This window comes from Equus asinus, chromosome X (assembly GCF_041296235.1).
Source record: "Equus asinus isolate D_3611 breed Donkey chromosome X, EquAss-T2T_v2, whole genome shotgun sequence".
Classification (NCBI taxonomy): domain Eukaryota; kingdom Metazoa; phylum Chordata; class Mammalia; order Perissodactyla; family Equidae; genus Equus; species Equus asinus.
Window position 1 is genome coordinate 7871060 of NC_091820.1, and position 14563 is coordinate 7885622.

The 14563-nt window shown below is 38.4% G+C and overlaps 1 protein-coding gene across 7 annotated transcripts in view; it reads right to left on the reverse strand.

The window, feature by feature from the left end:
- ARHGAP6 (Rho GTPase activating protein 6) overlaps positions 1-14563 on the reverse strand; it is a 469017-nt gene that overhangs the window by 40314 nt on the left and 414140 nt on the right. For all 7 annotated transcript variants that reach the window (XM_014855406.3, XM_014855410.3, XM_044764419.2 and 4 more), the window contains 5 exons: positions 12399-12655; positions 10210-10405; positions 4590-4645; positions 1968-2118; positions 766-914 (listed from right to left, as the gene is read on the reverse strand). In XM_014855406.3, coding sequence (XP_014710892.1) covers positions 766-914; positions 1968-2118; positions 4590-4645; positions 10210-10405; positions 12399-12655 — 809 coding nt within the window. The remainder of the gene's footprint in view (positions 1-765; positions 915-1967; positions 2119-4589; positions 4646-10209; positions 10406-12398; positions 12656-14563) is intronic.

Below are 14563 nucleotides of genomic sequence, written 5' to 3' on the forward strand. Positions count from 1 at the left end.
TGTGACCAAAGAGAATCAGAGCCCAAGACCTTAGATGGGGGTCACACTAGGGCCTGAGCGGGGACCAGGTCCAATAAAAACATCCCAAAAGGGTCCATGGGACTGTGCAGAACCTGTCTTCGGCAGTTGACATCATGTGGCATTAAGATGCATGACAATGGTCAACAGATCAGACCCTCTAGTTCCCTCTACAGCTGGTTTGGGAGCAGGACTGACTCTCCATTGCATTGAGCCAGTCCCTGTTTTGGGGGAGGGTTTAAGGAGAGAAAGACTCTCTCAAAAGGAAGATACTAGACTTCTAGCTATAGGGAAGATGGGAGCTCCGGGAGAAACTGGAAGAATAAAGAGGTGACATCATATCTGGGCTCCAAGCTAAAGAAGCAGATCAAATTAATTACAAGGACAGCAATCTCTCCCCATCTCCATTACTCCATTTTTTCATGATTGTAAACATCTCTGTAGCTCATTGTTTGCCTTCTTCACACAATGGAAATGCAAGGTCTTGAATAAAGCATCATCATGGAAAATGACAGCCTCATTTGGAAGCATTCTTGAAACATGAGAAGTTAATGGCCTTTGTGTTCTTAGGAACTGTCCCTCCAGAGAAAACTCTGCATCAGTTCTTTTTCCTTCATAGACAGATAGGCCAGGAAAGGGGAGGTATCATTTCCTGCAGGGGAAATGTTTAACCAAATTGATGACTTGCCCTTTTAAAACAGGAAAAAGGAAGAGTCACAGCATCTATGGCAGCAAAGGGGTGCATACCTCTTGCCCATCTTTGCTGATGTTGTCATTGGCATGCCTGGCCACGATGGAGAGGAACTGTAGCAGGCGGTGGAGCGTGTCGCAGTTGCAGGGAGGTAGAAGGTAGATGAGGAGCTGCAAGGTGCCCAGCTGTTCCTCTGGCTCCAACACTAAGCAAGGCAAAAAGAGGCACTTTATGTAAGTAAAAGAGAAAACTCACGTCATTCAGCCTCAGAGGAGAGGCCCCCTCTCAGCTATCTTCAGAAAGGGATCATCAAGTCTAGTCACATTTCATTCCTTTACCCACTCTTCCATTGGTTTAGCAATTTAGCAGCAAGGTTCTCTGAAGGATATAAAGGTAAATCAGACCTGAGGAAATGTGGCAGCTGGAGAAAGTATTATAGTCCAGGTCAGAAAGCTCACTTCATCCCCTTTCCTTTCTTCTCCCTCCTTGCCCTGGTGTAACTTATCACGTACATTATGGATTACAGTCTTTCACTGCTGGTAGGTATTTACTAACAATGACTGAGAATTGGTGAACATTCTAAAATTTGAGTTTATGACAGATTTGGGGCCCTTCTCTATTGAGTAATACATAAGGGATAGACCTTTTGTTGGCAATAACCAAGACACAGCACAATGACAGTGTCTTCTGTCGCTTTTGTGATCCTGTTTTAATTGTAGTGTTGGAGGAAGAAATACGTGGAGGCTGACACAGCTCTGGCCTCTTCCTCCCCACTTCACCCTCCTTTTGTCCTCCATGGGATCTGTGTCTATAACCCTGAAGCAGCCACACTGAAAGTCCTGGCAATGGGCTATGTCATCCTGTTTCCCTGGAATGTTGCCTGCCTCCTTCTTACTCTGGGTCCCTGTGGCTCTCTCCTTCCTCATACCAGAAATGCAAACTTATTTTTAGGTACAGGCTCAATGTGAACTCTTGCTGTTACTCCAAAGCATCAATTTATAGCACTTTCTACTGTCGTAGGGTCATTTGAAAGCATCCCAAATTCTTCTTGGCTACTTCCATTTGTTTTATTGCAACTTTCTTCTTGCTAATTCTCCCCAGGGTAAATCTCAGAAAATTCCCCAAATGGCCCACTTAATAGAGACCAATAAATAAGGACAAAAAAGTTATCAGGAAATACATGCACAAGGTTTTGATGAGTGAGTTGGACATTCCAGTAATCCAGGGACACATTCCTTCAAATGGCTATATTACGCACAGAGAGTATTGATGAAAGCTGTGTACAGCTCCCTGGTGAGAAGCGGGTCCGGCATGTCCCTCAGGAACTCTTTCAACAAGGCAGCCACATCATGAACGCTGTGCTCTTCCTCCAGAGAGACATCAACCCCACGGTCAAATTCCTCACGTAACTGGAAAAGTAACGGTTCATGTGGTAGTCTCGTAACACCATACCTTAACATTCAGTGCCCAGCAAAAGAAGTGCTATGACATGAGCATCTGGTACTAAGTTTACACAGATCCCGAGAAGGAGAAGCAAAAAACACATCACCTTGATCTACAGTCTATGCAAGTCAGCCATGAATATACATATATATTAAACATGCTATTAAATAAAAGTATCTGTGGGTTTACCGCTAGTAATGCAAGCAGAAGGGCTCAATAACGATATCCAGAAGGCTGGGAGAAAGAGCTAAGGGGATAGGTCAACTGCAAATGTGGGAGGGAGGAATTAATCTATTATATAGCAGTTTTGCATGTCAGCAATCCTACCATGTTGGAATTTTGACATTTTACAGAAATACTCAACAAGAAAGAAAAGAGATTTTCCCACAAACAGTGAAATTAAAAAACCCTGATAAACCATTTGTGACTAAGGCTTTAAAGATGACAATAAGTTAATAAAAGTTGCCTTAGATTTGTCAAAGTAGCCTTTTAACAATTCCCGGAAAGATTCTCTGCCTTAATCATTATACTAGGTCTATTAGCGTTTATAACAGTAGGAAAACACAATAGCAAGAAGGGAGTCATAACTCTACACCCTACCTTCATTTCTGACAGCTTAACTTCTCTTATATATTGTTCTCTGCTGTAAAAACAATTGAGTTCATGAATCTACTCTATTCAGTAAACTTCTATAAGAGTTCATTTGTTCAATCATTCATTCATTCAACAAAGACGTACTGCATACTTCCTCTGTACCAGGCCTTGTTATAGGCCATCAAAGTATGGTGGCAAATAAAGTGGCAAAGTCCTTACCCTCCCCCAGCTCTCAGGTTGATAGAGAGACAGGTGATAAACTGACAATCCCACAAGTGATTAATTAGCTCTTAATATCATGACAATTGTTCTGAAGAAAAAGTGTAGGGTGCTAATAAGTGATATAACAAGATAAAATGGTGAGTTAGAACATATTTCATATTGAAAATCTAAGTCTAGATAACCGCTGATTATATTTTTATGGGATAATCCTTAAATAAATCTCCATGCAAAGGTTTCCCCTTTGGTGGATCCAGATATAACTGAAGAATAATTTCTAACACTTGCCACCTTGCCACCTGATGAGAATGCCCATTACTGTCCTGAATTAATTGCCCATTGATTCCAGGCAACTCGTCGTTAGTGTGCATCAGGCAGCCAGAACGAAGGCTTCCGTCGGCACCACTCCTACTTGTGATCATTCAAACACACCATGTTTCTTTTCTGAGTACACACACATGCAGAAAGAATGGACTCTGGAAAGACTTTGATATAAATTGTGTGACCTTGAATTTAATGCTGGTTGAACTATGTGATCTTGAATTAAGCTTCTTAATATCTCTCAACCTCAAAAGAAGTGGGTGAAAGGAGCACCATAGCTGGTGGGAAGATTCAATGAGATAATGTTTGTGAAAATATTCTGCAGTTCTGCACAGGGGTCTAAGAAATGTTACTATGCTGTCTTCCTTCCTGAAAGTCCTGCTGTGAAATGTTAAATGTTGCTCAATAGTCTCTTGTGTGACTATTAAAAATAAAAACCAACCAACCAAACAGAAAACATACTTCTTTTGAAAGCCCCTTTTATCTTGACACAAAAGATATATGAGGAGGCATTTATTTCAGTTAGTTTCAATAATATGAACAAATATCCTTCTTCAACTCCATCCAACTAAAAATTGTTTTCATTTGGCTTCATTTTTGAGTTGCTGAGTTCCTTATTTCTGTTGGAACCAACAGAGCGAAAATTACATTTTAATTTTCTCTTAGTCAAGACATAAATTCTTTTCTCAAAGGATGGTTTGCCTTTTGTGAAGGCATCGTGAACATAGATACCTGCCTGATCATAGGAACCCATTCGTGAAGGTCTAATATCAAACGTCTGTTGCACAGTGCTGAAGGAAATCAAGGGGTACAGTCCCTACATGAAAAATGAATTGGGGATCAATGGTTCCATGGACACTTAATAAGAATTATTTATTTTTGAGAAAGTAAAGCTATAAACATAGCATCTTTTATGAAGAGAATGGTAATAGCATTACTCATATTGCATTTTAGTAAAAACGGATGCTATACAATTTTTTCTATTTATTATCACTTACTCAATAGGTACTCTCTGAATCTCCTGCTTTTACAGTTTCAATAAGGTATTTATAAATTAATTTTGTTTGGCAGTATATGCCATGGACACGTCCATACGATTTGCTTTCAAGTGTTTGATCCTAACTCTATCGCAACCTTTCTGAGCTTCTGAGTTCTTACCTCTTGGGACTCAATTATGCCATAATTGGTGGGAGGGTACAGAAAATATATTCAGAAATGAATTTTCATAAGCTTGAACTTTGCACAAGGTAATTCAATTGAAAGTCAAGTGAAACGTACAATATAATTTTCACTTTTTACTTACTTGTCTCACTCTCTTTTTTGAACTTCCAACGCGGAATATCCCCACTGTTTGTAGGCCTGCAAATAAGTAAACAAAATTAGCTGTTCTGTTTTATGGCTTGAAACTCTGGAGAAAATCAAAATAGAAATACAACAGAATGCCAGCGCCATGCTGTAACACGCAGAGCAATAGTAACTTGACAGCACACACTAATGCTTATTTATCCCACACTATATTTTTCAGGTACGTAAAGGTCAGCCCTATAAGCACCAGGATCATTTTATGTTAAATCTTTCTGATGAAAAATTTTTCATGTGATATTATGTATTTCCATACCTCTCTCCATGTGAAAAAAAATAATGTAACATTTTTTCATTATTCAGAAAATTACTTAAACATGAATTTTATATGAATATTTAGCTCTTCATCAATTTTTAAAATAGATATTTCTTGTTTTACTGATCATAATTAAAACATGTACTTATTAAAGAAAATCTATAAAATGCAGAAAAAATTTAAAAATAATATGCTTTTAAAAATACCTGATGTAGAAATAATCACTCCTAATATTTTGGTTATTTCTATCCAGGTTTTTCTGGATATATATATTATATATATATTTTTACATAGTTGAGACCATACTATAATATTTATATGGAGAGAGAGAAAAAATGCTATTGCTTTCACTCAATATTATGCCACAAGAATTTTTATGCCAGTAAAACTTCTTTGTAAATGTCATTTAAAATGGATGCAAAATACTCTATTGTATGAATGTGCCACAATTCATATTCCCCTCTGAATGGCACATAGGTCCCCCAACACACATACACTTGTTTTGTTATTATAAATGGTACTATTATGAACAACTCTGTAGATAAGCCTTAATTCACAATTCCGATTTTCTTAGGATCATGTCCTAGAAGTGAGATTATAGGGTCAATGCATAAAAAAGAGTTATCTGGCCCAAAATGTCAGTAATTCTGAAGTTGAGAAACCCTGCTTTAAAAAATTAGGTCTCTCAAAACAAACAAGTAACATCACTGTCACACATTAGAAGTTTCAACAATAGCTTTTCAATATCATTAAATTTCCAGTCAACATTCATATAAGGTTCACAAACTGTGGGAGGTCGATGTGCCTTTTAGTCTCTTAATGTATATGTTTCCCTGTCTCTGTTTACATTCTTTCCTCCTAATTGGTTTGATGAAGAAATAGCATTGATTTCCCACTGTAGATCTCCCCACTGTCTGGATTTGGACATACCATAGTGTCATTTATATGTTCCTCTCGCCTCTTTATTTCCTCCAAAGAGATAGTTAGAGTCAGTGTTTTCTCTGATTCAGGTTTGATTTGGGGGGCAAGAATACTTCATAAGAGGTATTATGTACTTCCTTCAAGGAGCACTGAATGTCTCAGTGGCTCTCCTTTTCCTATGCAAGCCATTAATCATCACCTCTAATGATCATGATCTACATTAATTCTTTCATTGGTGGCTCAGTTTCTCTTCTTCATTTGGAATAATCAGTTATGAGGGTGATGCCAGATTAGAGCTGCCAATGGCCATTTCTGTAGCCACATGAAGAGAGCTGGTGTGAGAGCAAAGCCAGCAAACAGACTCATGCACTCATAGCATCATTTGAGTCCTAGATCCAGCTGTGCCTGAATGCAGATATAACACTCGGACTTCCAGTATGTAAATAGAATATTTTTGGAGGGGTGCTTTGCTTAATTTAGTTTTACCTGGGTTCCTCTCTCTTGTTATTGAAAGAGTTCTGATTAGTAAAATATATAATTAAATTATAAGAAATTTAAGCCATGTTTTATACCTCTTGGTAGAGCTTTGCAGTTTTCTTCATAGAAGTTTCTTACTTTTTATTATAGATGTTCTGGGTATACCATATTTTTGATACTAATATGAATGAATTATTTTATTGTTATAGTACATAACTGATTATTGCTCTTACATAGGAAATGGATATCTTTTTGTATATTTATTTGTATATTTACTTATATATATTCACCACATTATGTATTAAGTATAAGATTTTTTTAGTTATTTTTCCAGGGTTTTATAGTTAGAAAACATACCACCCATAAATAAACATCCCATTTATCAGTTCTACATTTTAAAAATGGTATCCTGAATTTCCAGAATAATCTGAGAGATTTAGACTGATTTGCATAAGCTCATTGGTGCTTTGCTCTTGGGTGGGATTTTGCTTAGCATCTATTTTCAAAAGACTTCTGTACTTTCCTTGTTGCTGCTGTCAATTTGCCTCATAACTGAGTCCAATCCCCAGCCTAATTTATTGCTTTTTCTTCTCTTGGAACTTGAAAACAGGATAACCAAGCTATTTAGAATCAAGTTCAGGGGCTGGGCTGGTGGCATAGCGGTTAAGTTCACTTGCTCTGCTTTGGCAGCCCGGGGTTCACCAGTTCAGACCCCAGGCGCAGACCTAGCAGCGCTTATCAAGCCATGCTGTGACGGGGTCCTACATATAAAGTAGAGAAAGATGGGCATGGATGTTAGCTCTGGGCCAATCTTCCTCAAAAAATAAAAAAGATAGAATTAAGTCCAGAATTATATCTCTTCATCTGCAAAATGAGCATAATAAGTATTCACCTCAAAAGTTATGCAATGATTCAATGTATTAATGCATATAAAATAATTAGAATCATATCTGGCATCTACTATTATGTAGAAAGGCCCTGACTGAACTGAATGGGTCTTCTTTGTGCAAAAAGAAAACTTTAATATAATAGTAGGTCTTAGTAATTTTAATTTTGGCCACATTTATTTTGTTATTTTCTGATGGTTGCCGAAGAGTTGAAACTTCTACATAAGTGAGATATCACATACGAGCATTTTCTACACAGGTGGGACTATTCATTTGGTGGAATTCCTCTAAGCTGTTCAGAAATGCCCATTTCTATGACATTATTTCTTCAATTATAGTACTTTTCCACTTGTAAAAATGACTGTGATTTAAAAAAATAACTAGTTAGTGACTGATTGCTATAATTCTCATGTATCTCGATTAATTATAATCTCAAGTTTTTACAGTATTTATTTATTTATTTTTAGGTAAAGCAAATGACAGCCATCAGACGGCCAATGTCATTCTCTGACGTAAGGCTTACAGTGATTTTCCTCAAAGAAAAGGTGCAGTCTAGGCATTCAGTAACCTTGATTTAAGACACTCACTGATAAAAACAGGTGTACATCAAAAAAGACATAGACCTGGCAAAGAAATGTGACTTTGCTGTGCCCTGTCCCAGAAATCAACATGATCACCTTTCTTTCCTTTTCATCAGAAACTGAAGCAGAAACTAGGCCTAGAGCATCTGAATCTCTGGCTTAAGGAATTCAAGTAACTAGGGCAGGCCTAATAAGCAGAAGGCCCACTCTAAAATCAGCCTAAATCCCAGGAGTATAACAGAGTCTGACTCTTTGTTATATTGTCTGGTTTGGTTTTTTTTTTTTGAAATGCGTGCTTCTGGGAAATTGAGGATGCTTAAGGAGTTTTGACCTAACAGTAAAGAAAGTATTTGGGTGAAATGTAAGTGGGGAAAGGTGGTGTATAGGAATATAGATGGAGTCCAAGACCGAATTTGGAGAGAATGAAAAGCTCTCTGACAGACGTTTATAAGGCTAAAGTGAATCATTTCCTGTTACCCATTTCAAAAACTGGCAGATGAAGTCTTATGAAAGAATTGCTTTTGAAGTTTGCTCTTTTTGGAGGGGGGGGGGGTGAGGAAGATTGTCCCTGAGCTAATATCTGTGCCAATCTTCATGTTTTTGCTTGAGGACGATTGTCCCTGAGCTAAAATCTGTGCCAATTTTTCTCTATTTTGTACGTGGGATGCTGCCACCGCATGGCTTCATGAGCAGTGTGTCAGTCCACACCTGGGATCCGAACCTGTGAACCCTCGGCCGCCAAAGTAGAGTGCACAAACCTAACCACTATGCCACTAGGCCGGTCCTGAAGTTTGCTTTTTTCTCATTGGTTTAAAGTGACCAAGATTAATATCTGCTTGAATTTGAATGTGTCTCTTATTTTTCTGGAGCCATTTGGTCTAAACGCCATGGAAACCTAGAACAGAATCGCAGCCTTGAAAGATGACCCAAGTCATCTTGTTTCCTTTAGACTCTAAACTGCATTTTATTATTCTGAAAAGAAGGTGAATTGCCCTCTTTTTTTAGTAAGCTTAAAGGAAGTGTTATTTTACAAATTGTATTCATGAAAATTTATTTTCAAAAAGAAAATAGAAATACTAAGTTGTGTTTTTTTCTTTTTCACAAAAGCAGTTACTCAACCTGGCACTGGATTTTTGCATTATTGGAGTAGAATTTTCTCATTTAGAATTCTTTAAAATGCCTACAGTTCACCTTCTACATTCTTTATAGGAAAAAGTTATAAGTATAAAACTATGTCTTTTTTTCTACCTCATAGTGAAATTTAGGCTGATTTTACATATTCAAAGTACTGAACTCTTTAGTTGCTAAGCTATTTTTAAAAATAATTCTGTTCAAGTAATATTTATTGAACATTTACTCTGTGTTAATCATGATACTAAGTTCTGGAAATTCAAAATGACTAACACATTTTCCTTGACCTACAGTTTACCTTCCAAGGAGAAGAGACAGATAAATAAACTCACACATGCACACATATTAAAATTTTGTATAAACAAATCAAGTTTCAATATATATTAATTTTATTGCAACCCAAATGTTATCTAGTGATTTGCATATATAATGAGTTGACTAAGATATTTAGATATTTTCTTAATAATTTTTTATAAAGTCTCATTTTATTAGAAAGAAATAGATGAGATTTAACAGTAGTTATATTTAAATGATAGCCTCAGAATTTTCTTTGTCTATTTCTTTTTTTCTTTATTACAATGAGCATATTATTTTTATAGTAAAGAAGCAATTAATAAACTTTTCTCATGTCCATCAAATGCATGCTAACACTATAGCAAACAAATTCAGACTATGGAAATAGCAGTTTGATGAGCCAAAAGTCTAAATTTCAGAAAAAGTTAAAAAAACTGTATAGCATTTTTAAGTCAATGTATTAATTGGAACAGAGTTACCAAAAGGATCATCATGAAGAAATTTTAAATAGACGTCTTTCCACAAAAATGCAAATGCCAATGTAGAAACCTGCTGTCAAAAATTATGCATTTTCTATTCACTTAAGAAATGATTTTCAAATCTTTTTTTTAAGAAGCTGGACTATTGTTTTTTAAAGGAAGCCTTGTGTGTAACCTCAATGTATAAAAAAGATAAAAGTGGCTCTGTTCTGTTTGAAGGGGGTCCTGGGGACAGACCCAGCCTGACAGATCTTTCCATCCCCTAAATCACCTGGCTTCCAGGGTCCCTTCTGAGGACTCCTAGGGGCCGGGCAGTCCGAATACCATGAAGGTGATTTCTGCCCCCACCCCCAATCTTGTTTAGCCCAGTAATCTCTTAAGCAAACACCCACATCTGTAAACTTTCTTTGCAAAGGAAATTTTGGCCCAGAGCCTCATCCAATAAACACAGAATTGAAATTGGGTGCTTAAATGGGTGATGCTTGAATAAATAAAAGTCTTTAGTACTTGCTCGCTGACAGACAAGTCTGCTTACCATGTTTTTCTAGATGTTGACAGCAGCTGTCCACCAGCCTGGGGACTTGTCTGTAAATAGGATTCAGACTGAGTTTCTTATCTCTGGCTTTTTCTTTTTTATTTTGAGCCTCGGCAGGCAAGGAGAGTTGTAAAGCTTCTAGCAGTCGAGACTGATTGTCATCAAGATCTGTGATAGAATCCACTGACATTGCACCCTGCAAATTACACACAGACATGAGCCAAGAGTGTAGATGGAGAAAACAAAAACAGCTTCCCTCAGATGCTATCCAATAAATACTTTTGCCCATGACTATTTATCACACTTGAAATAATACTGCTTGATTTAATTGTGCTGTTTGTATATTAAAAGAAAAAAACCAACACCTTTTGGAAAAGTGAGGAAACGTCCACAACATAGGGTAAGGGAATGGAAGTTGCAATTTCAACAAGAGACAACATTTTCCAAGTGGAAGACAAGAGATGGCAAATATATCATTAAAATATTTTGACCCAACCACTTCATTTCTTGAAACAAGAAAAAAATCACATACTCAGTGAATGAGGTAAAGTCAGAGAAGGTTTGTGAATTAAAAAAACCCCTCAACTATGACTCTAGGAAGTAGATTTTTAAAGTAGGTGGATTCTATAAAACAGTCTTAGTTTGGTTTCCTCCAGAAGTGGCACAAAGCACTTTACTAGGGAAATGGTCCCAGGAGATACTTGTAGAGTGGGGAAATGAGAAAGCGACGTGAAGGCAGCCAATGAAGGGAGCATCACCAAGCCTATGACCGCAGCTAGAGCCCAATCGCCCTGGTACCTCTGGGATCATGCACCTCAGAGCTATTCCTGCTAAGGAGTGAGGCAGCTAGGGTATCTATGCCACAAGTGTCAAGAGTCATTGATTAAGGGCAGCTTCTGGTAGGGGCAGGGAGGTGACGTTAACGGCTTGGTACTTGCAGCCTGTCAGCTGCATGCGTGGGTGCCTCTGGTCATCGGAGACAGCAAAGAGATGGTGTGTTGGCAGGTGGAAGGAAGGCTGGCATGCTAGGAATGGTAAAGGCTGAGGGGAAGGGAGTAGGGCGCCAACTATGTTTGTATAGCCACTCATCCTTTTATGAACTGCAGAGGAAGAAGTTGGCTGCTGGTGTCCTAGCAAGGCCTGGACAAAGAAGAGAGCATTTGGGAGGCCCATCGCCTGGGCCCTAGATTCCAAGAAAGTTCAAACGTGGAGTTTTGGTGATGCTGCCATGTAAGTTTACACACACAATCTGAGAGACAATGGCAGGATCGGAAGAGCAACTCCTTCATGCAAATTCAAATATTCCATAACGTTGTCACTTCCTTATTTTTAAACATAGGTAAATCCTTGAAAAACAGCAGTGGCTCAGGTACCCTTCTATCTTGGAGAGGTCCTGAATGTTGGAGGCTGATTAAGAAATGTGGATTTTAAGTGGGAGATGTCTGGAGTTTTAACCAGGGCAGTAGTGAATGGCTGGAGGTGGCAAAGATTTGGGGCCTCCAGGCAAGAGGAAAAGGAGAGAAGATCTCACAGTGGCCCAGGAAGTTTTAGACATGCTTATCAACTGACTCAGCCAATCACCAACCAATTTGCCTGAAAACTCAGCTTTCCTGGATTGAAATGTGAAATCTGAAACACCAAATAATAGGTACCATATTGTTACAGTATTGATTCGAAAGAGCATATACATATGTACATATATATATATATGTATATATATGTAAGTTTCTATGGTTATGTTTGAGAAAAAAATTCCATTGATAAGACGAAATCTCCCTGTTTACAAAGACTGGCAGCAAATTCACTCAGCCAGGCTTGGTTTTCAGACTGGAGATGAAGAGATTAACAAAAACACCTGGCCCTGCCTCAAGCCTCACAGTCTCGTGGGAAAGTGTAGTAATACAACAGAAGATTACACTAGAGCAGGATCAATGGTGATGTTCAGGATATCATCGGGCACACGGATAACCAAGGAGGGGCATGCAACAGCTTTGAGAGGGGTCGGGGAAGGCTTCCAGGGTGTGCCAGTTGCCACATGGCCAGCGCAAATTCTCCCTGAATGAGGCTGTTGACAGATATCTGGAAACAAATGACATTTCCAGTTTTCACAGAGCAAAGACTCAAAGAATAACCTTATAAGTCTTCAGTTGTCCTAGCGCTGGTGTCAGAGAAAATACTGGCCAACTCACCCTCCTCCTGGCCCGAGGAGCTGGTTCTGGAGTGTTCGGGGACGTTGACTCATTTGGTGTTTCCGAGGTGGAGCTGAGAGATGAGTTACTGCTTGAGAGTTCTTTGTTTTGTCTTTTATTTCCAAATGGGAGGAGCGAAGCTACAAAATCAGATGTGTCTTTCTGCTCGTCCCTCTGCGAGTCTTGCTTGAGTTTATAGGCCCGGTCATTGGCAATGACTTGGGATAAGGGCATTCCAAATGCCTGTGGGATGAATTCTGGAATCAAAAAACAAACATTCCCTTTCAGAGAAGGACTGCACCAGTGAAGACTCTCACTCATGTTTCCAATCTAAAGGCAGACATTCAAATGACTGTCTTCTGAAGCACTGATTGATCAATCAAAATACGGAGATGAATTTTGTGTTTATCAGAGCGGCCAAAGTTTCTATTTCAATGAAGAAAACTAGCATGTATAAAGAACACAGCTTTTAGGAATCTAGGCCTCTAGTTTTTCTCCACATATCTCAAGTATGTTTTAAAGGAAATAACTTTAAAGAGAAATGTGACATTTTTGATAGAATGTACATAATACTTCTCTCCTCAAGAGTACACAGTTTTACAAACTGTTAGTCTTTGGTTTATATGTCTCAAGAGCCCGCAGAGCATGCAAGGCATGAGAAGACTCTGAATTGATCCATTCATTCAACAGGCACTTATTGAACACCTACTACATACCATGTTGAGTTATGCAATGGGGAGGAAAGAGCTTATAAAGGTCAAGTCCTTGCTCTTGAAAGATTCAGAGTGTGGGGTGGGGTTGGGGAGAGGAGAATCAGATATGTAAATAATTAAAATAGTGTCTATCATGTATATAACATGACAGATGCATGAAGCGAAGACGAAAATTTAGTTAAGTGGATACACCTTGAGGTTTCCAGTAAAAGAGCCAGCACATGAAATGATAACCTGAGAGGCAGGGGAGCAGCTTGGGAAGAAGTTTTCTCTTGTGTTCTTTGTCCCCACATCCTGTTGCTGAGTTGGGCCTGTCACTTTGTTGATCTATACTCAAGCCATTCTGCTGGCCACATGCAGAAGTGGACTCTCACCACTGAATATCCAGTGAAGGGCCCAAGAAACAATTTGTTAAATCCTCTGGTAAGGGCAATTTTGGGGAAGAAGCATAATGCAGAAATCCACAGCTTTATTTGGAGATGTGCATACTGTTGCTTTCTGGATCTCTGTTGTAAACCCATTTGTATACACATACATTGTAAGCACGTCGATCTTTAGGGCCGGGCATTTTATTGGCAATATTTTAGATTCATGCTGAAAAGCATTAATAATTAAATACATTATTTTTTTTAGACTCAAAATTAGGTCTCCCAGCAGCAGAAAACTGGAGTCCAGGCTCTTTTTTGTTTTTATAACCCCTATGAATAAAACCAGAATGATGAAGGGAAAATAATTCTAAGGTTGTTTATTCTTTGAAAGACAAAGCTAACGTTAACTCAGGTGGAAAGAGGCTTTAAAAGGTTTTCCTTCTTGATCCATGGCAACATTTTTAACCTCACTAGGCTAATAGCCAAGTCTACATTAAAAGTGGAAATGGTCCTTGAAAAGTCTGCACCTCTGGTTCTAACGAAACATGCAATTTGTTTTGAAGTGAGAAATAAAAACTTAAGCATTTCTGAATTTTCAAAGGATGCTTATCATTCTCTATCAACAAACTAGGTGGTATATGATAATGCAAAAAAATAATTTAGGCGTTTGTTTTGACTGATCAATGTGGACAGTGTAGAAGAAAAGTCCAATACTCACTACTGACAAAAGGCCATTTCCACTACGAGCAGAATTAGAAACCGAAGGGGACACTACCAGACCACCTGATGTGCACCTCAGGATTTCCTGGGTGAGTCAGTGCTGCCTTGTCTGCGGGAAAAAGCAAAGAGTCTTGCTTCAAAAAGTTTGGGTAAAGTCTAGAAACATGTGGCTGGCAGGGCTGACAGCTACACAGAGTACACCAAAACTGTTGGGGGATAATAATAGCAAAAAGGACATTGATAAATGTATCAAGGGACACGTGTCTGCTCATGCAGGCATACACATAGCAGGGACTGAATACGAGACGGAGACTATAGAGTCCTCTCCTCGCTGTTTTTTTCCATATAAGGAAAAGCAACCAGA